This window comes from Balaenoptera borealis, assembly GCF_965194805.1.
Source record: "Balaenoptera borealis genome assembly, chromosome: 5".
Lineage (NCBI taxonomy): Eukaryota > Metazoa > Chordata > Mammalia > Artiodactyla > Balaenopteridae > Balaenoptera > Balaenoptera borealis.
In genome coordinates this window covers 94,887,501-94,912,354 of record NC_138862.1, presented here as the reverse complement: position 1 = coordinate 94,912,354, position 24,854 = coordinate 94,887,501, and the positions used below count along the sequence as shown (strand labels likewise).

General features: G+C 40.4%; 1 protein-coding gene across 1 annotated transcript; it reads left to right on the top strand.

Annotated features, from left to right (window-relative positions):
• The first annotated feature begins 3,272 nt into the window (after positions 1–3,272).
• Positions 3,273–23,580, top strand: TMEM212 (transmembrane protein 212). Its single transcript, XM_082394265.1, has 4 exons — positions 3,273–5,763; positions 13,114–13,173; positions 14,159–14,482; positions 23,424–23,580. The coding sequence occupies exons 1-4, from the start codon at positions 5,605–5,607 to the stop codon at positions 23,442–23,444; spliced, it is 564 nt and encodes a 187-aa protein (XP_082250391.1). The 5' UTR covers positions 3,273–5,604; the 3' UTR covers positions 23,445–23,580.
• The last annotated feature ends 1,274 nt before the right edge of the window (positions 23,581–24,854 follow it).

Here is a 24,854-nt window from a genome sequence, read left to right as displayed (position 1 = left end):
CTCCTTCTGCTTTTTTTGCCCTTTCCCTCTATTTATTTCCCTTTTGTCCTCCCTACAAACAACTTTTGTAAAATGTACACGGACGGCCCATGGCTCCCATCACTCCTCTGTCCCGGAATCCACTCTGTCCAAACCCAGGCTTTGGATCTGAGAGTGACGCAAGAAGCTGGTTTTGGCCTCGGGAATGTTTTCCTCTGTGTTCTGACTTCTCTCTTGTTGTCCTTCTCTCCTCTCCGTCTTTTCCCCACCTCTCTTCCCCAGACACCCCCACTGTTTTCTCTCTTCCTGTTTTCTTAGTTTCTTCCCCTCTCCTTGGTGGCCAAAGCACCAATCAATCAGTGCCGCTGTCACAATCGATTCTATCTGTGGCTCCTCTATCTCCATGATAAAACAAGATAGGAGCGACCTTTCTAAAAGACAGACATCTCCACAGTAGCCCGTGGGAGGCTGCCTGGCCCGTCAGGTCTGCCAATAAGACCACTTCCTTCCAGCTGCAGGGCTTGGGAGAGCCAACCGACAGCAAGCTGCACAAGTTTGCCGGTGACACACTTGAGTTGTTTTTCTTTGTGAAAACAGAAGAAAATTCTGATAAATTCCAGATGATTTCAAAACACATCTGAGGGTCAGATATACAAAAAGGCAGATAAAATCTGAATTAGGTAAGTACACGTTGAGGCACAAATCTCTATTTAGGTCCAAACATCTTGCAGATTGAAAGCCTTTAAATTTGACAATTCCCAGTTAGGGATGATAAAAATTGAACTTTGCTCTCCTTAAACCCCAAGCCATTATGAGAAGGGAGGGTTCACTCAAAGTTGAAGCCGAACAGCTAGTAAAAAGCAGAGGGAAGTGTGCATTATGAATGAGCATTGGAAATGTTTTTAATCCAGTTAAGAACCTGGAATATTTGAAAAGACAAAAATGTATATGAAAGATACCCATTAGTGTGTCTACATGAGTGCTGTGTCTTCACGGTATAATCAAACATATCTGTCCATCGTTCCTATGCTAGGAAGACAGGTTCATCTTGGTGTTGAAGGGGCATTCCTTACACTGTGATCTACATTCGTCAATATTCTCAAGGATTATTGAGCAGCATGGCTGGATGTCTGAGTAAAAGTTAGGCCTTTCATTTTTTGCACATTACTAAAGCCATAGATCTTTTTTTCCCCCCCTTTTGTTCTCCCACCTTTTAATTTGAAATTTTCGAACCTACAGAAAAGCTGGAAGAAAGCATAAAGAACACTAACGTACCTAGTCACCAATTGGACATTCTCTTATGTAACTGTAATGCCAGTCTTACTCCCAAGACACTTAACACTGATGCACTAGTGTTATCTAATAGAAACTCCAGGTTTATATTTCCCCAGTTGTCCCAGTAACCTTTTTATTATCTTTCATGACATGGACAATTTTGAAGAGTCCAGGCTAGTGCCTTGTAAAATGTCCCAGTAATCTGAGTTTGACTGTATCTTTGTGATTAGATTCAAGCTATACATTTTTACCAAAAGTGCTACACAGGTAATGGTATCATATCAGGAGGCAATGCATCATATCAGGAGGCAGTGAGGTCGGTTTGCCCTGGTGTTGGTGATTTAAAGTTTGATCACTTGGTTAAGATGGTGACTTAACCTTTATCCTGGTTAAGATATTTTCCATTGTGAAGGTGTCCATTGTGCTTGAATCAGTTGCCGCACTGAGGTTAGCAGGGTATTAATTTTCTAATTTTTTCATTCCTTTTTGTATATATCAGATGGAATCCTCAGTACGGAACCCAGGTCTTTTTTTTTTTTAATTGAAGTATAGTTGATTTACAGTGTTGTGTTAATTTCTGCTGTACAGCAAAGTGATTCAGATAGACAGATAGATAGATAGAGGGATAGATATTCTTTTCTATTATGGTTTATCACAGGATATTGAATATAGTTCCCTGTGCTATATAATAGGACCTTGTTGTTTATCCATCCTATATATAATAGTTTGCATCTGCTAATCCCAAACTCCCAATCCATCCCTCCCCCACCTCCTCTCCCCCTTGGAAACCACAAGTCTGTTCTCTATGTCTGTGTGTCTGTTTCTGTTTCATCCATATGTTCATTTGTGTTGTATTTTACATTCCACCTATAAGTGATATCATATGGTATTTGTCTTTCTCTTTCTGGCTTACTTCGCTTAGTATGATAATCTCTAGGTCCATCTATGTTGCTGCAAATGACATTATTTTATTCTTTTTTTATAACTGAGTAATATTTCATTGTATATATGTACCACATCTTCTTTGTCCATTCCTCTGTCAATGGACACTTAGGTTGTTTCCAAGTCTTGGCTATTGTAAATAGTGCTGCTATGAACATAGGGGTGCATGTATCTTTTCGAATTATAGTTTTGCCTGGGTATACGTCCAGGAGTGGGATTGCTGGATCATATGGCAACTCTATTTTTAGTTTTTTGAGGAACCTCCACACTGTCTTCCAAAGTGGCTGCACCAGTTTACATTCCCACCAGCAATGTAAGAGGCTGGAAGCCAGGTCTCTCTGATGCCAAAGCCCATGCTCTTTCTGCTAGAGGAGCTACCTCTCTAATGTGTAAACAAATGAAGGTAGTCACCTAAAGCTCCTGGGGAAATAAAGCATTTTCTTTCCATCTCTTGTTTAGAGCTCCATTTTCTTTTATCTTGGCAAAATGGAACCCCTTCTGTGGCTTTGAAACTTACTTTTAAAAAACCCTAAGACTTGAGCACACACAGAGCTGTTATTTCTAGGGCTCACATGTGAAGGAGTGTATCTAGAGAGGCGGAGAATGTCCAAAACAGCTTCTCCCTCCCAGCATCACTGACATTATCCCACCTCTTTGGGGGTCCAGGTTACATTTCCTTGTCTTTCTTTTTTTTGCAGGGGTTGGGTGGGTGAGTGTTGGAATCAAAATGTCAGTCTGTTTGGGACTTTTTTTTTTTCCAGTGGCAAAGCTGGATTGAAGAGTTTGGTAGAACTTCTACCATTCTTCCCTGTGCCAAGATGGTGAGGGGGAGGGAAGGATCTGCAAAGCAGCCTGCAAAGACCTTGACAAACACCACCTCCACCGGGGATTACAGACCGGCCTTCCAGTAAGTTAGTGCCAAATGGGAGGGAGAGGCCCTGGAGGGGCAGGGACCCTGTGAGCCTCCCTGGCTGCCAGACACTGGGAACAGGAGACGTGGCCGAGCTGAGAGGAAGCCCGGGCCAGGAGCAGAATTACATTTTCTCTTCTTTGCCGGTAGCTGCCCTTCCTGAAAGTCTTCTTGCGTTAATGAAATCAGTGTGGAAAGATTTCCTACAGCAGGGAAAACACACAGAGAAATCCCTAGTTCTCCCTCTGTCCCTTCTTTTGTTATAATAAGTGGCGACGACTTTCCTAATCACTAATAAATTCAGGTTTACAGGTCACAGTGACAGAGTCAGGGTTAGTGTTACAGTGTTACAAACACCGAAAAAGCCCCCCCCCCAGATTAAAACAAAGCATATTCCCTTTGTTTGACATCTTTGTACTGTTTAACATGAGTATTTCAACAGTCTTTATTTTCCAAACATGCAAACGGGAGAGAGTGATCTGACCCACAGTATATTGACATACCATGTAGCTATAACCTTGAGATAAAAAGTAAAGGAAAAAGTCAAAACAGCTCAAACCAAATACGAACACAAACACATCTTTCTTCAGTCCAGAAGGCTTGCCTCTGTAACAAGGGGACACACTGACATTAGTACACACTGACCGTGGTGCCCACACACAGATCCAGATGGCTAACCCATGGGGCCCCAAATGCGAAGCTGGGAAGTCGAATGTATTCATTAATTAATTTGACAAGTGTGTCCTAAGTATCTACTTTGGGCTAGACATGTTTCTAGGTGTTGGAGATGTCATACATCAAGGGGATTTATAAGACGTACAAGCCCTCTGCTCTTGAGGAACTTACCTAGTGGCATTGGGGAAAAAAAAATATCAGAGACTACACTCCCACAATGTTAAGAGGAGATGGAAAATAACAACTATAGCAGAAAGCCTGAGCTGGTTTCCTGAATTCTGTATATCCAGGAATGCAACTTCTTCAAAATCTGGGTCACACTGTGGAAAGGTGATTAAAGACAGTAAGACAGAGAGAAAATGGCAGAGAGTCAGAGAGAAGCTTCACTCCTCACTGTACATGGGAGGGTCCTTTGGGAGCTTTTACCAGACTGATCAGGAAGAGTCAAACCTAATGTCTATAAGACAACAGGTAAGAGAAACAGTGAAGACTGTGCCTTTGTCCCATACTGAAAGAACTCCAAAGATGCAATGTCCCAACGAAATAACAGGTAGCTTCCCAAGCATCTTTGCTATTCGGAGCTCAGCGCTAAGGATTTTACGTGTATTGGCTCATTCAATGCTAACAATCACCACCTGGTGACATAAACACTAACTTTATTCCCATTTCCCATATGAAGAAACAGCCCTAGAAAAGCTAAGCAACTTGCCTTTGCCCAAGGACACATACCTGGTAGAGAGTGGAACCAGAACAGGATCCTAGCTGTGTCTGACTCCAAAATCCATGTTCTAAACCACTACCTTTCCATCCATAAAATTATTTTTCTTAATTTTATTTAAGGGGAAAAAAAGGTATTAATATTGCATAGAAAATTTAATCAGATCGCTTCAGAAAGTTGTCTGTGTTTTCCAGATGTTATCTTGGAAGGACAGTCAAACATGTCCTCTGAGTCAAAAGCAAATACACACCACTTTCTCAAATGCGTAAGAAACTAAGAGATGAACTTTTGTGATTGCTTCAATGTACATGAGCCCGCCATCTAAATTCTGAATTACGATTCTAGAATGGAGATCAGTATTTTAGTCGACTAATGAATTATTCCTCAAAGTTTATTTTGCAACTGCACACATTTCCATCTTTGCCCTTTACTCGATAATTGAATTAATAATAAATTAACTGAGCTGAAGCTGGTTTAGTGAAAACAATGCAGAGGTCCATAATGAAGCTTGTGCCTATTTGGGGATAAATCTGTATCAAAAATTAAAAAATAATCGTAGTAGAATTGAACTCTGAAGCGGGGGAGAGGTCTTGTTTTTGCTTTAAATCATTGAAATTAAATGTAATGAAAAGTGATCAGAGTGCTTATTTTTACTTTGTTTTGTGGGAAATTGTGCTGGGAATGTGGGTCTATTGTGCACAAAGGATGTTGGCTTTATGCTGGAACCACCAGGCAGGTTGAGTTGAGAAACAATTAGCTCAGTCAGCAAGCCTTTGAATCTGATTAAGCCAGGAAGTGGTCACTCCCCAAGACAGAGCAGAATGAAGGGAATGAAGGCGGTAGCCCAACAAGAGGAATGATGTCTCTCTCTCTGAGAAAAACTAGTATTAGAATTTATTGTGTCAAATTTATGTCAAGGATTATATCACTACATTTTATTATTATTTCACTGAAAACAAATATGATCTTGTTTCCAAGTAGATCAACAGTCCACATGTGTCATGGCTACTGTCTCTAAGAAACTTCTGTTTATTGAGGCTTGACATACTCTCATGTTTTGGTAACAAAACATCTTTGAGACCTAGGACCCAAGTCACAGAGGAAAATGCAGGGCTTATACAAGACTGCTGGCCGGATTCTCATTACTCTGGGGGCTCTCAGTGTATTCTCTGGGGTTATTGCTTTCTTCCCAGTCTTCTCCTACAAGCTTTGGTTCACAGGATGGAGTGTCTGGATTGCTTGTCCCATCTGGAATGGAGCTTTGGTAAGAAAATATTTTTATTACATATGTTGAGAGAATAAAGGAAAGAGAGAAGGAAAGAGGGACCAGAATAACATGTCCTTTAAAAGTTTTCCAACAATATGAAGACATCAAAATTCTACAGAAAATCAGATTTTACCTTAGAACATTGATTTCTATTAGTTATCTTTTAAATATAAGGTTTTCTTAATATCATTTAATCATATCTACAACATATCAGGTATACTATAGTGAAAATGCTGTTTGAGAAATTCTTCAAAAATTATTTTATTTTAATCTTCTTTACCTGGACATTCTGAGAAATCGGAATCTATCTTTCAAAATTTGAATGTAGAAAAAAATATGAACCATGCAAAATAATTTTTAAATGAAGAACAAAGTAAAATAATTTTCAGACTAATGCTCTTATTAGAAACACCGGGGTGTGTTTATGTGACCGAAAGGTTTACAAGCCCCAAATCTTAGTTCTCCCATCTTTTTCTTTGAACACAACTGCTTAAACTGAAAATAATTGAAGAAGTTGAGTGATGGGCTTTACTAACTTCACATGTTGCCAAATTTGCATGTGTCAAATACACGTGGGTACTAAGTAACTGCTCAATGTCTGTCCGTTGAATGGTCACACAGGTGAATGATGGCACTGGTACCTCAGCTCCCTGGGTCAAAGAAACCAACGCGTGTAGTCTTGGGAGTAGGTGGCTGCCATGGAGGCATGATCGAAGAGGGGTTACAAAGGCCCAAACATCCAACAAGTCCTTCTCTCGTTGTTTCCTGGGATGCCTGACATTCACTATTGGAGACTAGACAATTTGACTTTGAAGCTTTTTGATCGTATGGAGTTTTCTCTTAAAATGTAGCCACTCTCAGGAGGGGCAATATTTTACGTTTTTTAAAAAATCAAACTTAACAGAGATATCATCTAAAAGCAAGACCCTAGGAAATATAATTTTAATTTACTTAATAAATAAATATGTATTGATAGCCTACTACATGCTTGAGTTAAAATGGAGAATAAAACAAGATCTCAATATTAAAGGAATTTGGTCTAGTGGGGTTTAATGATGGTGTGCAGATGGAGGAAAGCGGGATGGTGGGAGCGTGGAACTGAACATGGAAACGATTTGATGGTATTTTTCTTTTTTTTATTTATGTATTCTTTTACACCACCACCCAAGTCTTGAACTTTTCCTCTTTCCCCCAACAACTACCCCAAACCACACATTCAAGGAGATGTTTATTAAACAGCTACTAGAACGCAGTGATGGCATTTATATAAATGACTACCAAACTTTTTTGTTGGTGACCCAGAGTAAGAAAAATATTTTACATCAGGACCTGGAATGTACATAAATACATCTATATATTTCTCTCAAGGTGAAAAGAGAGATACTGAAATATACATATAACTAGATTTATATAACATATGTTTCACAAAACAATATTTAACCTTCTGTGTGAAGTGAATTCTGATATTTTCTATTCTAGTTAACTTTGTAAAAATTCTGACTTTACAACTGGCCCGAAATTTAACAAAACCATGGTTATAGCTCAATCCTGTGTCCCTTTCTTATAATTCTTTGCCTATCCCTGCAGGGTCTATCATAATATAGTCAACAAATATTGGTGATTTGATTAGGTTCACAGATTACTGAATATATGCTTTTTCTACACCAAACATCTGTTTGACCAATCAGACCCAGAGAAATGACATGACAAATCTCTAGCACATAGCTAATTGGTGGCTTTTTGATTTTTTGAGAGTGACAGCATGGGGAAGTAGAGTCAGAGAGTTAGGATTTGGGGAGGTGGGCCTCTGTTCAAATCCTGACTTTAACATTCTTGGTATGTAGTCAAGAGCAGTGCCCTCATTCAACCAGTCCCTCATTGCTTTTACCTGTAGAATGGGGAATTTCACAGGTAAAGAGAGCCCATGTGAAACTGTCTAACCGAAGAGGCTCAAAGAGAATGAACACAATTTGCTCAGAGACTGCATAATAAAGAGCTTTGCCAATTTTAAAGCCCTACACAAATGCTAGTTAATACGATGCCTTTCATTTATGCCCTACTCTCTGTCCAAACCCTTTGTTCCTAATCCCTTGCCACCTGCCTCACTCTCCCATTCTGTTCCCTGACGACCTGCTGAGTTCCCTATCATGTTACCTCCTGACCTCATCTCCAACCACTCTTCCCTTAGCTCTTTTCTTTCCCATCACGCTGGCTCCTTGTTTTCAAACATGGCAAGGTATGTTTCTGTCTCAGGGCCTTTGCACTGCCGGTTCTCTGCCTGAAGCCTTTTCTCACATACATCTTGTTCCCTAACTTTCTTCAATTCTTGGATCAAATGTCACTTTCTCACTGATGCCTTCCCTCATTACCCTGTTTAAAATTGCAGACCTTCCCCACAAATGGCATTCTCAATCTCTCATCCCCTGCTCTACTTTTCCCCTCATAACACCATCTATTATACAACATAATTGACTGACTTATTGTCTGTTTGTTTGTCCTTTCCCCCCAAATGTAGATTGTACAAAGGCAGGATTTTTTTTTTCTATTTTGTTCATTGCTATATCTCCAGCACTTGAAAGGGAGTAAGTGACATGCTAGGTATTCGTGCTAAATATTGCTTGATACCTATTGTCGAATGAGTGGTGAATGTCATGCTCTCCATTCTGACAGTACAGAATTCCTTATACAGTTGAGCTCTAATTAGGTGGCAAAGAATAAAGGTCAAGCTGGTATTTACACTAAAGCAGGAAAAAATCCTCACCAGAAGGAAAGCAATAAGAATGCTCACCCTTTCAATAATGTCTAAATTTGGAACAACGTGATTTTTTTCCTAGTGAGTTTGGTAGTGAACCACAGCTCTGTCTGATCAGGGTCAACTTCAAAGGTCTCTGACTCATCCCACAACCTTCCCTGCCAATCACTTCTCAACTTGCCTGAAAAGTGTATCTTCCTCTGGTAGAAAGATAATTTGTACATTTCAAACATATTTCCTTTTGAAAATGACTCCATATCTCTTTTGAGATTGGAAGAGATAGATTTTAGAAGTGACCCATACTTTGTGTTTGTTCGGTGCCTTTCTTTCAAAGCTTTTTCTAAATTCTTCACGAATATTCCTCCTCAGACTCTCCTAGCTCAATTCTGACAGCCACACGATAAGCAGTTTTCCTAGGATTTCTGAACCGTTATTGAAAGTCATCAGCTGCTAGAAAGTATGTAGCAAGGAGATCATTGAGCCGTAAGGACTGAGCTCTACTTTAATCCTGGAAATCCTGGCCTGTAGATCAAGCTCTGATGAACAGACTGAAGTGCACCGAGTTTAAAAACAGGACCTAAAGTCTGTAGGGTCCAGGGACTTGGCCAACCGTGAGCACCCAGAACCCTGCTTGGAGACAGGAACTTCGGAGAAAGGTAGGGCTGGACTCACCCATGCAAGCTCCAGTTTCCTCGTTCATTAGAGAAGGGACTTGATTGCACCAATGCTCAAGTCTCTTATAGCATCAACAGTCCTGTGATTTCCAATCAGCTGATGGTCCATTTTCCACTTAGATATCCTAAGCTTCTGGAAGCTTAACTGGTCCAAAAATGTAATCATCTTACCACCAAAAGCAATTATGCCTTCTCCTGACTTCCCAGTCTTTGAACCCAATTTCAAACCCCGGAGTGACTTTTGACTCAATCCTTTCCTCTAAACTAGTGTTTCTCAAACTGAAATGTGCATATAAATCACCTAGGGATCTTCAAATGCAGGCTCTGATTCAGTGAGTCTAGGGTGAAGCTGAGATTCTGCATGTCTGACAGCTTCCCAAGGGAGGAGGTGCTACTGGTCCTTAGGACAGTGCTTAGGGCAGCAATGCCCAAAACCAGCCCATTTCAGCCCCACTCCTGCCCCACCACATCCAATCCATTGCCAACTTTTATTTTTCCTACGAGGCAAATCCCTATGCATTTTTTTCTTCTTCGTTCTCACTATGCACCCCCTGCCCACCTCCTTACCACTTCCTGCCCCACTCAGGTTTTATGCCTTGAAACTTTGATAACCAACCTGTGGGAATCTATACATTAATGGGTTATAAAATTAACCTGTTGGGTAGCTAGCATTTAAACATATAGAATATGAATAGAATAGAATAGGATGGGACAGAATGGAATGGAATATAATAGAGAATACTACAGTGTATTACACATAATAAAGTTATTGTTATTTTGATTAGATGTAAAAATATTTGTAACTTGACCATGTTACAAAATATATTTCTTACTATGGGTAAAGGTTAAAAAAAAAAAAGCTTGAAGACCAAGGTCCTACAGAGACCTCTAGGCCAACGCAGCAAGCATACAATGACAGGCCCATCTTTCTAAACCTCTGCTGTGCTGGTCTAGCCCCGTCTTCGAAAATCTTTAGTGTTGCTTCATTGTCCAAACCAAGTTCAGATATATTAGCCTGGATTTTGAGGCCCTCCACGCCCTGACCTCACGTGGCTTTCAAGCCTGATTTCCTACTCCTCTCTGCCAGGAACTGACCCTCCCACCGGCTGCTACCCTGGCTGCCTGAACTGCCCTTCCCTCTGCATCTCCCACTGACGTCACGTCCATCCTTCAAACCTGCTTTGAGTCATGTTTCCCCCACAGTGCCTTCATTCCTTTCACACCTGGACTATAGATTCCGTTGAGAGTTGGAGCCATTATCTGTATAATTATTGCTTGGTGAGCTTGCTTATCTTACTCAGCTTCTCTGTGCCTCATTTTAAAAATAGGAGACTATCTACATCCTAGGGTCATTCATTATGAAAATTAAATGAATTAACACATGTAAAGCATTCGGTAGAGTGCCTGGCATAGAATAAGTGCTCAATAAATGTTAAACGTTATTATCATTATTCCATCGGCATAGTGCCTATCACATCCCTTGTTCCCAGTAGACCCAAAATAGATGTCCGTAAGTGAATAAATTAGCCCATGTTATAATAATTCTTCTAAAAGTTTCTATTTCTGTTGTGAAGCTCTCTGCTTCCTTCAATTCATCTGCTTCTGGGAACTGCATCCTTACTGGGGCCATTTAAAGATTTAGTGGGAGGGGTCATAATTAGCATGCAAAACATTAGCAGCAACTTTTGCAAGTAATGTCCTTGGAACTGTCCCCACAGAGCAAGTCCACAGCCTGTCAAGGAGAGCCGAGGGTGGAGAGTGCAGGGCTGGGCCTCCAGCTGCACCCCCACCCTCCCCAGGCATGGCTTCCTTTCCGCCCTTCCTCACAACCTGACCGCCCCGCTCTACCCAACTCTTCACCTCCCAGACCCTCCCACATTTCCTTTTCCCACTTGACTTCTCTTCCCTCAGATCTCTTCCTTTTTTAAAAAATTTTTTGGCTGCGTGGCACAGCATGTGGGATCTTAGTTCCCCGACCAGGGATCAAACCCATGCCCCCTGCACTGGAAGCGTAGAGCCTTAACCACTGGGCCACCAGACAAGTCCCAAATCTCTTCCTTTTTTATTCTATTCCCCTTCCCTGTCTAAAAATAAATTGTTTTAAGAAATGAAAGGAAGAAAAAGGAAAGCCTGTGACTCTTGGGGGAATACCCGCACTCCATCTCCCACACACGGCCGGGCACCAGGAAAGATGGGTATGCTTGGCTCCTGAGCCACAGTCCTCAGGGTGGAGTTAACAAGTTACTGAACGGCATTCATACACCAGCTTCCCCCATGAAAGATCTTTTTCAAAGTTTTGTGTAAACAAAGCAAAATTGAAGCTGGCAGCTACAACAGAAATAACAGGCAACTGCAATTCTGCAGGATTTTTCAACTTTTGAAAGGAAAGAAACAGTTTGTGCCAAAGTAGTTAAGGCAACCTGGAATCTAAGCATCTGATAATGTCAGCTATCTACTTGGACTTCAACGAGCAGAGACATCTCCTTTACTTTTTATCTCGTTCGCTTTAGTGTTTCTCTCGCACAGAGGAGTGACGTGTCAGTTGAACACTTTGCCTCTGAAAGCAGAGACTAGCCCCAGGCTTAGCATCAGTGCTACAGTTGCTCTTAATAATTCTCCTGTTTTGTTGTACTGTTTATGCTGGCTCAACCTCCATAGGGTCCCTTGGAAACTTTCCTCTTGCAGAATCAAGCCAACCTCTTTTGATTGCAGATGGTTCTGTTTTTATCCATGGGAGTTATATGGTATGGCGATGCCAAAGTCTGGAATGTCAGGCTTAGCTACGTGAGAAGTTTTGTGTGAGTGTACGTGTGCGTGCTTTTTTTCCCTTGCTCTCAGATTCTCTAAATCCAATATTCAAAATAGAATATGCCAGGAAAATGAAAAGCTAGGTCTCAAAACAATAAATATGCCAGACCTGGAGCTACAAAAAGCAACAACCCACAAAACCATATTGGTAAAAGCTCTGATTTTTTTCCCCTGTTGATACTATACATACAGTCATGTTTATTTCTCTGTCAAAACCCTAAATTGTAACTCTTTTTAAACCTGTCCTCATTCTGTATCTTATTTCAGGCACGTCTCTTCCTGGTTTTCTCTCCCAACCTCAAAACATTCCTTGACCAGGAACAAATGATTTATGGGTTGGGAATAAGCAATTTCCAGACTCTGATTACAAAGGTCTCCATCAGACCCGGTGCCGAAGCGAAGATGAGCCCAGAATTTTTTTTTCATTATCTATTGCTCAGTTCTGGTGACACCATTCCCTCCTTTGTGGAACTATTTTCATTCTGCATTTGGGGGCTTTTTCTTCAACGGAGACTATGAAGAACTCTCTTTTGAAAAGCTGGACACCACTACCCCCAGAACAATAAATGCCCCATCATGCATTCATTCTAATGATAATCTTTGTTATTTGAGAGACAGGGCTCACCAAGCAGGCTGAGGCCACAGAATCTCAAAAGAAAGCAAAGGGTAAAAGATATACCGCTGCCGGGAGGGTTTGGGGGGTGGGTGCGGTTCTGTGACACGTTTCCTTTTCAGTTCCTCCCATTTGTAAATTTAGCAAATTGGAAAAAGATGAACAATAGACAATTAATCAAAATAAAACATACGGCAAGGGTTTTAAAGCCAAGCTTTCATTGCAGTGACATCTTACAGTAGTAAAGGTTATAATTGTGATGGCAACGGCAACATAGAAAATCAAAAAAATGAGCTTGTGTGAATCATGTCTCTGTGACACTGATGGCTTCTTTTCCTCATTGTCATCATGGATGAGGAGGTGATCAGAGCCATAAATCCATTTAGCCATTTGCTATTCCTTCTGGTTTATGATAAAGTTGTCAAACCGTGAAGCAAACTGAACTCTTTCCAGAGGTACCTTCTCTCACGGGATGTTGTTTTTCCATTTTCCTTTCGCAGGCCATCATGACTGGTATACTCCTACTGTTGGCTCACAAAGAGTGGACTCAGAGACACCTGGTAAATGTATAGACATCGAGTAGGTTGGCAGAGAAAGTTTGAAGGTCAAATCTCTACTAGTTCAGGATGGAACACAGAGAATGATTTCTGATTATAATTGAATCCTATCTAATAGATGCCTTACTATGATGAATTTCAGTAATAAATGATGTTTTAAATGCATAATTTTTATCTGATACCTGCTCCAAACATTTTCTACCAGTTCCTGTGATTATTGTATTTAGATAGTGTAGTCTGGGGAGGACAGAATCAGTGTTAGTCTTCCTGAATTTCATTCTGAAAAAGTGGATCTATAGGATCCTCTGTTTTTAATAATGTATTTTCAAGTCTCAATTCCTCAATTTGGTATCTCCTTCCAATCTCCCTGTTACTTCTTCCCCTAAAAAAGGATGAAAAGTCTGTGATATCTTGCATTTCAACAGTATAGAGCCAAGTAAATCCCAAGGTACAGAAAGACTACCTTGATTTGATTATAGCTCCTCTTCCCATGGCTACAGCAGGGCTTCTCAAACTTTAATATATGTGTGAATCACCTGGGGATCTGGTTAAAATGCAGATTTTGATTCAGTAGATCTGAGTGAGGCCTGAGTCTCTACATCTCTAATAAGTTCCCAGGGGATATTAGTGCTCCTGGACCATAGACCACACTCTGAATAACAAGGTCCTAGGGTAAGGCAGGGATTCTGTTCACTCATCTTTGTGTTCCCACCCAGACTGGTTCTCAACACATGATAGGAGGTAAGTAAATAAATGTATTGAGTGGAGTTGATTTCATTTTTGCTTCAGTGGGTTGATATGTTATTCTCCCATAGTGAAGGTTCAAGAGGAAGGCAAAAGGGCCTAAAGAGACGGTTGTAACCCATTTCTCCTTCATTTCCCAGTAGGAAAGATTAATAGCCAGCATCTCTTTCTTTCCACATATTGCTAAAAAGCTTCTGAAAAATCTAGTTCCCAAAGTAACAATTTGTTTCTGCTTTATTTTCAGTGGGAAGCTAGTTTCACCTTTGTGATTCTGAGCATCCTGGGATGTCCACTTCATTTTACTGTAGCCTTGGCATCTGCTCTCCTTGGCCCGTATTGCTTCTACTCCTTTTGGGGGATTGCAGGGACCAATTACCTTGGTTATGCAGTTGCCTTTCCTTTTCCATATGCAAAATTCCCATCAGTTTGTGTAGACCCACCACACTATGAAGAGTACCACCTGACACTTCAAGCTTTAGACCTGTGCCTGAGCTTTGCCATGCTCTGTGTGTCCCTGACAGCGTTCATCACACTTTCTGCAAGACTTATCCGGAATGGACACATAAATGTAAGTTTCCAGAAAGGGGCAACCAGTTCCTGTTCCATCCTAAATGCTAAAATGGAAAGTTTGGTATATTAATACTTAATCTGTCTCTCTTTTTTACCCCTGTATCTTGTGTAACCAAAATTCTCCTACTCTTTCTACTTCTACTCCAGCTAAGAGGCTGATATATAATACATCAACATCAGATTTAGCTTTCTAACTTTTTCCAAAAGGGCTGATAATAATTTTAATATGATAATAATAGAATTTAGTATGTGTCGGTGTACTTCCCATTTCACAGATAGTAAACGGAGGCTAAAGAGTTTGTATAACTTGCCCAAGGTCACACAGCTTAATGACTAGTAGGACCAGATTCAGAACCCAGAGCTATTTCTCTTCATCAGGCCAGATTTGTCCTGGGCTCCCTCATCCCCCTCCTTGCCTCCTCTGCTTCTCTGCCAGACCATTAAGATGCAAGGCTCTGGTCTCCAGGAGGGTTAGAGCGGGGTCACTGGGAAAACAGCACAAGTGATTTCTGATTCCAAATTCCTACAGTTGATACTGGGTCCCTCCTTTGTGGGTTGAACAACCTCCCTCTGAAAAGAGGTATTTCTCACTGCAAACTCTTATACTGGCTTTATGATTCAAGTTAGGATTATGTCAGGGTCAAGTGAATTTGGGTTATGTTAGCCAATTTTTTTCCAGTTTCATCCTATCAGCACCAACCAGTAAAGCTGGAAGACAAGAATTTGGCACTCTCAATGCTTTTTGTGGTCAGTCTTGTCCTCTTCAACTTCTTCATAAATCTGCAAAGGAAATCCTGTACATTCTTAGGAACAGAGTTGATTTTACAAGGAACTTGCCGAGAAACAAGGCAAGCAGACCCAAATCACCGCCCCCGCTGTACTGCCAGGGCATGTAGAAGTTTAGTATTTGAGAATTCTCCCTTGTGGCAAATGTCCTAACTTTCTAGACTATTTACTAAGGAACATATGCGTAGGAGAACCACACGTTAAAAGTTGACAGTCATAACCCCTTAGCATGCATAGCTAATCAGACATCTGGCTGTCATTTTAAGCATGACCCTCACAACACTGAGGTTTAATGTAGGGTGGAGGATAGGGAGAAAAGAATGAAAAAAATATACGCCGAGCTTGGTAAGCCAACAGCGCCTTACCATGGAAACCCAACAGTGAGACCACCTAAAGTGCCTGGAGAGAGAGAAAATTAATTGAAAGCAAAGCAAAGTTCTGTGACTTCAGGGTTTTGCCTTTGCCCATCTTGCTCAGAACAGTTTCTTGCTGTGTGGTTTCTGAGCTAGGTACAGGACCCAATGCAACTACAACGCGTTCCTCGAAGGGAATCAGTGACATCAGAAACACCCAGGGTTTTTGTGAAACTAGATTTCTGCATCCCTTCCAGGTCCATTCCCACTATGTCAGAAATTCTGGGGTTGGAGGCAGGGAACGTGCGTTTTTAACACATGCCCCCAAGAGATCCTGATGAAAATTCTCTTCCTAGCACAGAATGCACTAAGTATCAATTCTGGACAGAATCTCAGTTTTCCCATTTGTATAAAATGCAGCACTGGTTTGGGTGAGAGTTCTAGATAAATTTAACAAGCATGTCTTTGTTGAACATTCTTGGATGACTTGACACCACTTAATCCATAGGGGTGGCAGATCACGTTTCGTTAGCGAGGATGAGTGGCTGACATAATGGGATATGATGTCCTGTATTAATAAATACACCGCTGTTGCCTCGAGACCAAAAGGAGCTCAGGAAGCCTGAACAAACCTTTGTTACCATGCAGAAATCTCAGCTACATTAGGCACAATTTCTAGCAGTGAAATAAATGCATTGTTTATTAAAATTATAGAAAACACATAACTTTCTTAGAAAGAAAGGTGGATCGTTTGCTGGGGTACAGAATTCTATGTAGTGATTCTACTTTTAATGAACCTCTGTGTAGTTATGTTGCTAGATTCTCTACAGTGCTGAAAGGGATAAGTAATATTTTTTAATGTTTATTTAAAACTATTAATAAACACTGTGAAATATGCTGCTGATTCACACATTTTTTCATATAAACAGAACACTGAAAGTGCTTTTAAAACCTGCCCACTTTTAAGTGTCTGCCTGAAAAGTAAAATTCTTTTATGTAAATATAGTACATAGCAGGAAACTCAAGAGCTATGAAAATTTGTAAAAAAGAAAAAAGTGATGGTTTGAAGGAGGATTTGGGGGAAATTGTGGTTGTACTGTAAAACAAAATCAATTTTTTCAGATCTATATGTAACAGTCAATATTATGATGAAAAATATTCCCTCATAAGGGTTTGTTTCTGCAAGTTTAAAAACATGTTTTCAAAAATGAATCAAGCACCCCTTTAGGAATCACCACATTCATTATTTCTTCCTTCCTGTGCCTTTTCAGTTTAGTAGAATTGAAGTCATCTTGTGTCCCAGTCAGCTCAAGCTGCTATTAAAAAATGCCGTAGACTGGGTGGCTCAACCAACACACATTTATTTCTCACAGTTCCAGGGACTGGAAGTCCAAGATCAAAGTGCCAGCATGGTTGGTTTTTGGTGAGGCCTTTCTTCCTGGCTTGTGGATGGCTGCCTGCTCACTGTGTGCTCTCAAGGCCTGTCCTGGGCTTGCTCCTAGAGAGAGGAGCAATCTCTCTGTCTCCTATTTTTTACAGACACTAATCTCATCATGGGGACCCCACACTTATGACCTCATCTAAACTTAATTACCTCCCAAATGACTTACTTCCAAATACTATCACAGTGGGGATTGGGATTTCAACATATGGATTTAGGAAGGGACATAAACAGTTGATAGCATCTTATTGAAGGTAACACAGTGACAGTGTATGAGCATGCAGTCAACTGGTACCCAACTAAAACCAGAGGTCTAATGCTTGAAAGAGGCATGAAGGGTTCGATGTTTTTGACAAACACTCACAAAAGCATGGTGTGACTGATACAGACTGAATGTTTGTGTCACCCCCAAGATCTACATTGAAGCACTAACCCCCACTGTGATGGTGGTAATTAGATTTGGATGAGGTCATGAGGGCAGAGCCCCCGTGATGGGGTTAGTGCCCTTATAAGAAAAATGAAGAGACCAGCGTGCTCTGTCCCTCTCCACCGTGATAGTATACAGAAAGAAGGGGACCGTTTACAAACTAGGAAGTGGGCTCCCACCAGACACTGAATCTTCTGACACCTTGATCTTGGACTTCCAGCCTCCAGAACTGTGAGAAATGTCTGTTGTTTAAGCCATCCAGTCTATGGTAGTGTGTTACAGCAGCCCAGGCTGACTAAGGCAGTGAGTCCTTCCAAATTTCAAAGGCCTCGTGGGAAGGGGTGGAGTTGGGAGAGGACTAAGAGACCCCTGTTTGTGTGGTTCCTTGCAACACCCTGAAGTGACGCTGTGGGCTTAGGACTCAGTGCAGAGGGCAAATGAGCACCACACAGAATTAAGTTGAAAAACTAAAATGCATAACAACCGTAGCTGAAATTGTCTACATTCTTGGTCCAGTAAGTAATAAAGTGATGAGAAAGGAAAGAATTGGGATGCCAGACGCGCTGCAGCTGTCCCCTGCAGCTACTCTGCCCCTCCTCCATGGAATGGAATGGCTTCGTTTGTTTTCCTTTCATTATTCATTGTTATGTTTGGGGTTGTTTTTTTTTTAATGAAAGGGGGAAAGAAAATATTTTCTCCTTCTCATGTGATACAATGGTTTTATTTTTTTTTTCAATGAACTGAGAAATATTTGCCATAAAAGATGTAGGTAAACCCTCTAAATGCAGTTTAAAACATGGGGACAGATTATTTATCAGTGGAAGGCAAACAAAAGGCAAATTAACAGCAATATACTGGTTCCAAATCTTTCAGCAGACGTACTCTGCATCATTAGCAATAGAAATGTGTTTTGAAAGAAATTCTTCCATGACTCTTATCCTAAAGTTCTGAGGTCCCACATTGGGCTATAGCAAGGTGTTTCTGGTGCTTCTGGGAAATAATCCCCTTGGGTAGATCCAGTAAAACTCAAGCAGTACTGTGCAACTGTAAGAATCCACTGTATTTCTTCCTCACAAATTCTGTTATGTGGTCACCTCAAAGTGGTCAGTCGAAAAATCAGAATCTAGAAAAATAATTGCAATTCAGGGCATTACTATTCCTTCTATCTCATAATTTTCTCTGGAATAATAATAATGGTGACATAAAACTGGGTGATAGAAGAATAATTGTAGGTGTTATTTATTGGATAGTTACTATTTGCCTACTTTATTCCTGACAGCACTCCAAAGCTCATTGACCCCATTTCACAGATGAGGATGTCAAGGTGGCCACGTAGGGTCAGGGTTCTCTCCCAGGTCTTGAAGGGCCTAGAGACCAGGCTCCTCGCTACTGGACCACACCTCTTAGGTGGTGCATCTCCAGTCTTATGTACTCCAGGTGACTTGGCATAGTCATGATTTTCATGGACAATTTTTCTTATGTTTCTCACAGACAAAAATTAACTCATATTTTAGAAATGGAAGCTATTTTCTCCAGGATATTTTCATTCTGTTAAATCAGTGGGACCATGCCAAGGGTGATAGCAAGTTACTAAGAGAGGAAAAGTGTCCATTGTAATGTATTTTAAAAAGCTTGATATTTTGTCAAAGAGGGAGCAATAGGTGGGGTGGGGTTAGTAACCAGAGAACTGCTTTTTGTCCATTTTTACTTTATAAATTATTGTGAGCTTCAACATATTTTCCTTTTGACATTATCTTTTAATATAAAATATCCTAGTAGACTTTTTTCCTTGCCCCTTACTCTTAATCTAAAATGTTCTTACTATGAATATAATTTTTAACAAATTTTAAATGTTTTAAATGTCATATTTTTAAAAATTAGAAAGAGATTTAAAAGAAAGAAGAAATTTTTGTTTCATAACAGGGCAGAAACTTGAGTAGAAATCAGAAGCCTCCATCCTCTACAATCAGTTAAAGTCAGTTTTCAACAAAGAAAACTGAATTTATACTAGTGAATATTTCAGAATGACTGTAATGGTGCTAATCTGTGAGTACAAAACCATTTAGGAGTGCAACAATGTTGGTTGGGTACTTTAAATTTTATTAATTAAAGAGGAGAATACGTGACAGCTACTATTGGATGCCTGAGTTCCCGCCTCAGATGAAAAAAGGGAGAGAAATAGAGGAAATAATGAGGGTGAAACACAGTGGGAGCCGTGGGGGGTGAGGAATGACACGACGACACTTCCCCTCTCAGACCCAGCCTAGGAACCAGAGAGGACAGTGGACAAGGCAGCAGTGCACCCTGCACACATCAGTAGTCGTGCACCTGAGCTTCCTCATCTCTGAGACCACAGGGCTTGGCAGCCGACCTCCGAAGACCTTGCCAGATCTTTCTCAGTCTGTGATTTTGAAAGAAAACTTTATTTCATTTGAGAAGATTACCATTCAGAAGGGAGGGCTGTCAGCAGCAATGGGTGGCTCTCTAGCTGTCCTAAGCCACACTGATGTGTCACTGGGGTGCACCACATGGCCTTGCTATGCCAGCTCAAGAAGTGATAGACACCAGCAACGGTGCTCGAGCGAGGCTTGAGAGTTGTCACAGATCCACAGCGCACTGTAACCACTTGAGTAAAGCACCTTTCTTTGCTCCATGTTCAATCTGTCATATCAAACCAACCAGAATTATCTTGTTGCTTGCCTTTTTAAAAACTTACTTAGTATTATATATTGCTCAGCCATAAAAAAGAATGAAATATTGCCATTTGCGGCAACATGGATGGAACTAGAGATTATCATACTAAGTGAAGTAAGTCAGAAAAAGAAAGACAAATATGAGATCACTTATATGTGGGATCTAAACAATAATACAAATGAATCTATATACAAAACAGAAACAGACTCACAGACATAGAAAACAAACTTACGGTTACCAAAGAGGAAAGGTGAGGGAGGGGTAAATTAGGAGTATGGGATTAATAGATACAAACTACTACACATAAAATAGATAAGCAATAAGGATTTACTGTCTAACACAGGGAACAATATTGCATATCTTGTAATAACCTATAATGGAAAATAATCTGAAAAAAAAAATATATATATATAACTGAATCACTTTTCTGTACACCTAAAACTAACACAATATTGTAAGTCAACTACACTTCAATTTAAAAAATTAGAAAAAAAAAAACCCAAAACTTAGCAGTATATAATTGAATAAGTAAGACGCTTATGACTCCACTTTATTTTATTTGCAAAAAGGTTGTTCTTAAATGTATTTATTCTCTTACATCATATAATTAACCTAGAGTCCTGGATGAAACAGAAAGTTCCTTGTTAAAGCAATAGAATTACTAGGTTCTGGACAGTAATTAGTACCTATTTGACAAGAGGAGTATCTTCTGTTCACCAGAAATGACTTCTCTCTTGTCACATATCAAGAATTATGAACCTAAAGCCCTAAATATAATATTCCTTATTTATCCTTGCTCCTCAACATTTATTGAGCATGTACTATGAGCCAGATATGCTAAAGTACAGAAAAATGAGCAAAACACATTCTGGCGCTCCATTGACTTATAAGGACTGAGGGGAAATGAGACTTGGGCCAGGAGGATCAAGAGCCCAGATGAGGAATAACAAGACCTGAGTTAGGTAGTGATAGTGGGCATGAGAAGAGGTGATACATTTGAGAGATACTTAGGAAGTAGAATCAATGGACTTCATAACAGGTAGCATGTGGGACAAAGGAGGAGTCCAGGAAGACGCAAAGGGGTTCTGGACCATGAGAGGCACAACAGAGTGATTGGATTTAATGTGTGAGTCCCACTCTTGTCACTTAAGGTAAATGTTCAGTTTCACATCTCATCATTAAAAAAAAAATTATTGTAAGAACTTAAAAGAAGAAATCAGAGGACTTCTACCTGGGATTCTAGCCAATGAGTTACTAAAATTTGCCATTGGACACTCCATCAAGTTGTTTGCATATCAAAAAATCAATGATGCTTTGCTTTGAGTTTATAATAAACCTAGTGCAGAAGGGCATGGGCTATAAGACAGTTTCAATGTAGGCTGAATTAATTTAACAATGTATCACTTCTTTCTTCTACTGAATCTCCCATGGCAAAGATTGGCCGTGAATGACCTATAGATAGCCAAGCCCAATGGTCTCTTTTCAATCCACATCTTCCTTGACTGCTTTCTTCATGAAATTATCTCCCTTGACTTCCACGCACCATTCTCTTTGGTTCTCTTCCTTCTCCATGGTTTTTCCTCCTCAATCTCCTCCTAAAGGTCCTCTGCTCTGCTCACCACTTAAAAACTGGTACCCTCACTTACCACTTTTGGGCTGGCGCCTCACACATCCGCATCTGTAGCCCAGTCCCCTCTCCTGCTCTAATGAGCTCTACATCTGACTGTTTTCTAGGCACTCTCTTGGTGTCCCTCAGACACATCAAACTCCAGGTGTTCATCGTGGAGTGCATTAGCTCTTCGTCCTCAACACCTGCTCCTCTTCCTGTATCTGCAGCTCAGTTGCCAACACTCATGATACTCAGGACAAGCCTGAGACCTGGAGTCATCCTTGACTCCTTACACCTGAGACCGTCACCGTATCCTGACAACTGTACCTCTCAAGTATTTCTCTAATGTGTCCTCCGTTCTCTGTACCAACGGTGACGACCCTCGTTTGGCTTCCATATTCTCTCACTCAGACTGCTTTGCTTCCAGTCTGTCTTTCTTAAAAAGTATCCTCCACACAGGCTCTAGAAGGAGCTCTCAGGTTCAAATCTGTGCTTATCATTCCCCTGCTTTAAATCCTTCTGCGGCTCCCCTTCACTCTCAGGATACAGCCAAGCTCCTTTGCATGACATCATGTGTACTCAGCTCCTCTCTGAGCACGTGAGTTCCTCGAGGACAGGGACTGTCTAAGGTGAGCAAGAAAGGTGGGACTGGGAGTGTGAGAATCAAAAGAGGAAAAGAGAAGCAGGTCGCGATACTGGATGTCATTTTTATGTCTTCCTAGCCATAGCTAAAATCTTACCTAAACCTACAGCAGGAATATTTTAAATTTAAAGACAATTCACATGTCATGGGGAAATTTACTATGGTCATGGAACCCAAAAAGAATATCCAGAAAGGAATACATAGAAAAAGTAGATTTGAATTTCCATACCAAGGAGCAGTGGTTTAATGAAGAATTGCTTTCAGCATTATGAAACATAGAGAACCTGATATGGTACTTTTGAAATCAGACAGTTTGAGGGGTAATTGCTTCTTCTGTCATGTACTATCTGAGTAGCCTTGAACAAATGAATACTGAATCTCTCTGAGCCTAAGGTCCTTGTTGGTAAAATGGAGATAACACCTACCTCACATGTTGCAAAATGAAATGATATAATTACTATTAAGAGCCTTTACACTGAGCATGGTACTTGATAGGCCTCAAGAAATGTTTGCTATCTTCCCCTCACTGCTAATCAAATTTAAATTCTTGACTCAGTCAAAGATTTCAGAAAGTGCCCTTTAGCCTTCTGTAAGTTTTGAAAAACCCCAAACCAGTCCAAACCAGACAAAACAAACAGCAAACCACCAAAAGAGATAGTCAACAGAGAGACTCCCTACTCTTTAGGCAGCCCCTCCACAAAAGTAATGGTTCTCCTGGACCGTTTCACGCTTATGCCAGAAATTTTATTACACATGTATTTCTTTTTTTATATCTCTCTGCCATCCCCCTCCACCAGTATCACCAATTTTGTTCTCTCTGGTGATTCCTCTTAAATCCTTAAGAGGTACCATGATGCTGTTACTTGAGTCATTCTTCACTGGGCTCCTGTGACATAAAAAAGGCTAAATTAAATGTCAGAAATGACACTCTATTTTCTCTGATAAATTGTAGAAATAAACACTATTGTATTTTTTTTTCTTCCTAGGGTCAAAAGAATGGACAATAAATTTGAAGCAATGTTCCTCTTAAATTTGTCATCTTTGTGACCATTATTTTGAAATATTTCTAAAATAATTTTGATCTTTAAACATTTTTCCTCTATATTCTTATAAAATAAAAAATTGAAGTAGTTGTACACTTTAGCCCTTTTTGATGGTTAACCTTGTTTTTTCTGATTTACATGCTATGATACAAAAATTGAAATTATGTCAGTGTTGTCATAGAATTTTAAAATCTGAAATATAAGTTGGAAGTGAATGAATGTTTCTTTAAATTCCTCTTGTTCCCTGTGTGATGTTTCATGGAACTGTAATTTCATATTACCCAAATTAAGGAAACGCTTTCACACCCTTTCTTCATTGCCATTACCAAAGTGACTCTAAATCTTCAAAACACAATTAAAACTTTGAATTGTGGGGATAATGAGAACGCTCTCCTGCAGGGGGACTGTGGTCCTCCCTCCTGACCTCTCTATAGCTTGTCTTTGGCACTTAAGACAAACTACTTAATTAATTGGAAGAGACCTTATTAGAGGCACTTTAGATGAATTTTTCATCAAATGTCCCAAGATTCATATGCCCCTGACAGCTCAGCCATTCCTAAGTGGCAACTCCAGTCAGCTGTTGAGTGGTTCTAAATGTAAAATGTCTTTCTTGTCTTGGCTAGAGACCTGCTTCTTATAGCCTCTGTGTCTCTGTGTCTTGGTCCTGCATCTGTAGCCCCTGAGAGCACAGTACAGAGGTTCTCAAATGTGGTTCCAAGGTCAGCAGCATCAGCAGCATCTGGGAACCTGTAAGAACTAGACACTCTGGGGTTGGGTCCACCAATCTGCTTTCGGAAGCCCTCCTCCAGCTGAGGGCTAAAGTTTGAGATGCACTGGTGTAGCTTAGCACAAAGTGGGTGCAACTTTGGAATGAAAAATACCTGGATTCAGACGCACTGGTGTAGCGTAGCAGAAAGTGGGTGCAACTTTGGAATGAAAAATACCTGGATTCAGATCCTGGCCCTCTGTCATTTTAGGCAATAGCCTCCGTTTCCTCTCTGATCAAATGGAGCTGATGGGCATAGCTAATTCCCAGACTTGCTGAGAGAATTCAATGATACTATATGGGTCAAGCACACAGCAGAAAGTGTAACACACCCTTAGCGCTCAAAATTAGTGTCTAGTGATATTGGTTCATTCAACACATTTATTAGATGCCTTTGATATGAGTCTATATAAAGCCCTTTCTTTTGAAAATGGAGAAGTACAGAAAATTTTAGACATGACACCTTAGACATAATAGTATTTAGTAACTTCATTTTACAAATGGAAAGCATAACATTCAGAGAGGCAAAGTGACATGTTCAAGGACACACAGCTCAATTGCTGGTGTATGGAAGCCCTTTAGGTGCCTCCCAGTGCTCAGCCCTTCAA

What these genes read in the sequence shown, in the direction of transcription:
- TMEM212 (XM_082394265.1), top strand. Translation starts at nt 5,605, where the DNA reads ATGCAGGGCTTATACAAGACTGCTGGCCGGATTCTCATTACTCTGGGG. An exon ending in CCATCTGGAATGGAGCTTTG is followed by an intron (nt 5,764 to 13,113) that starts GTAAGAAAATAT and finishes TTCCTTTCGCAG; the next exon opens with GCCATCATGACTGGTATACT. An exon ending in TCCGGAATGGACACATAAAT is followed by an intron (nt 14,483 to 23,423) that starts GTAAGTTTCCAG and finishes TTTTCTTCCTAG; the next exon opens with GGTCAAAAGAATGGACAATA.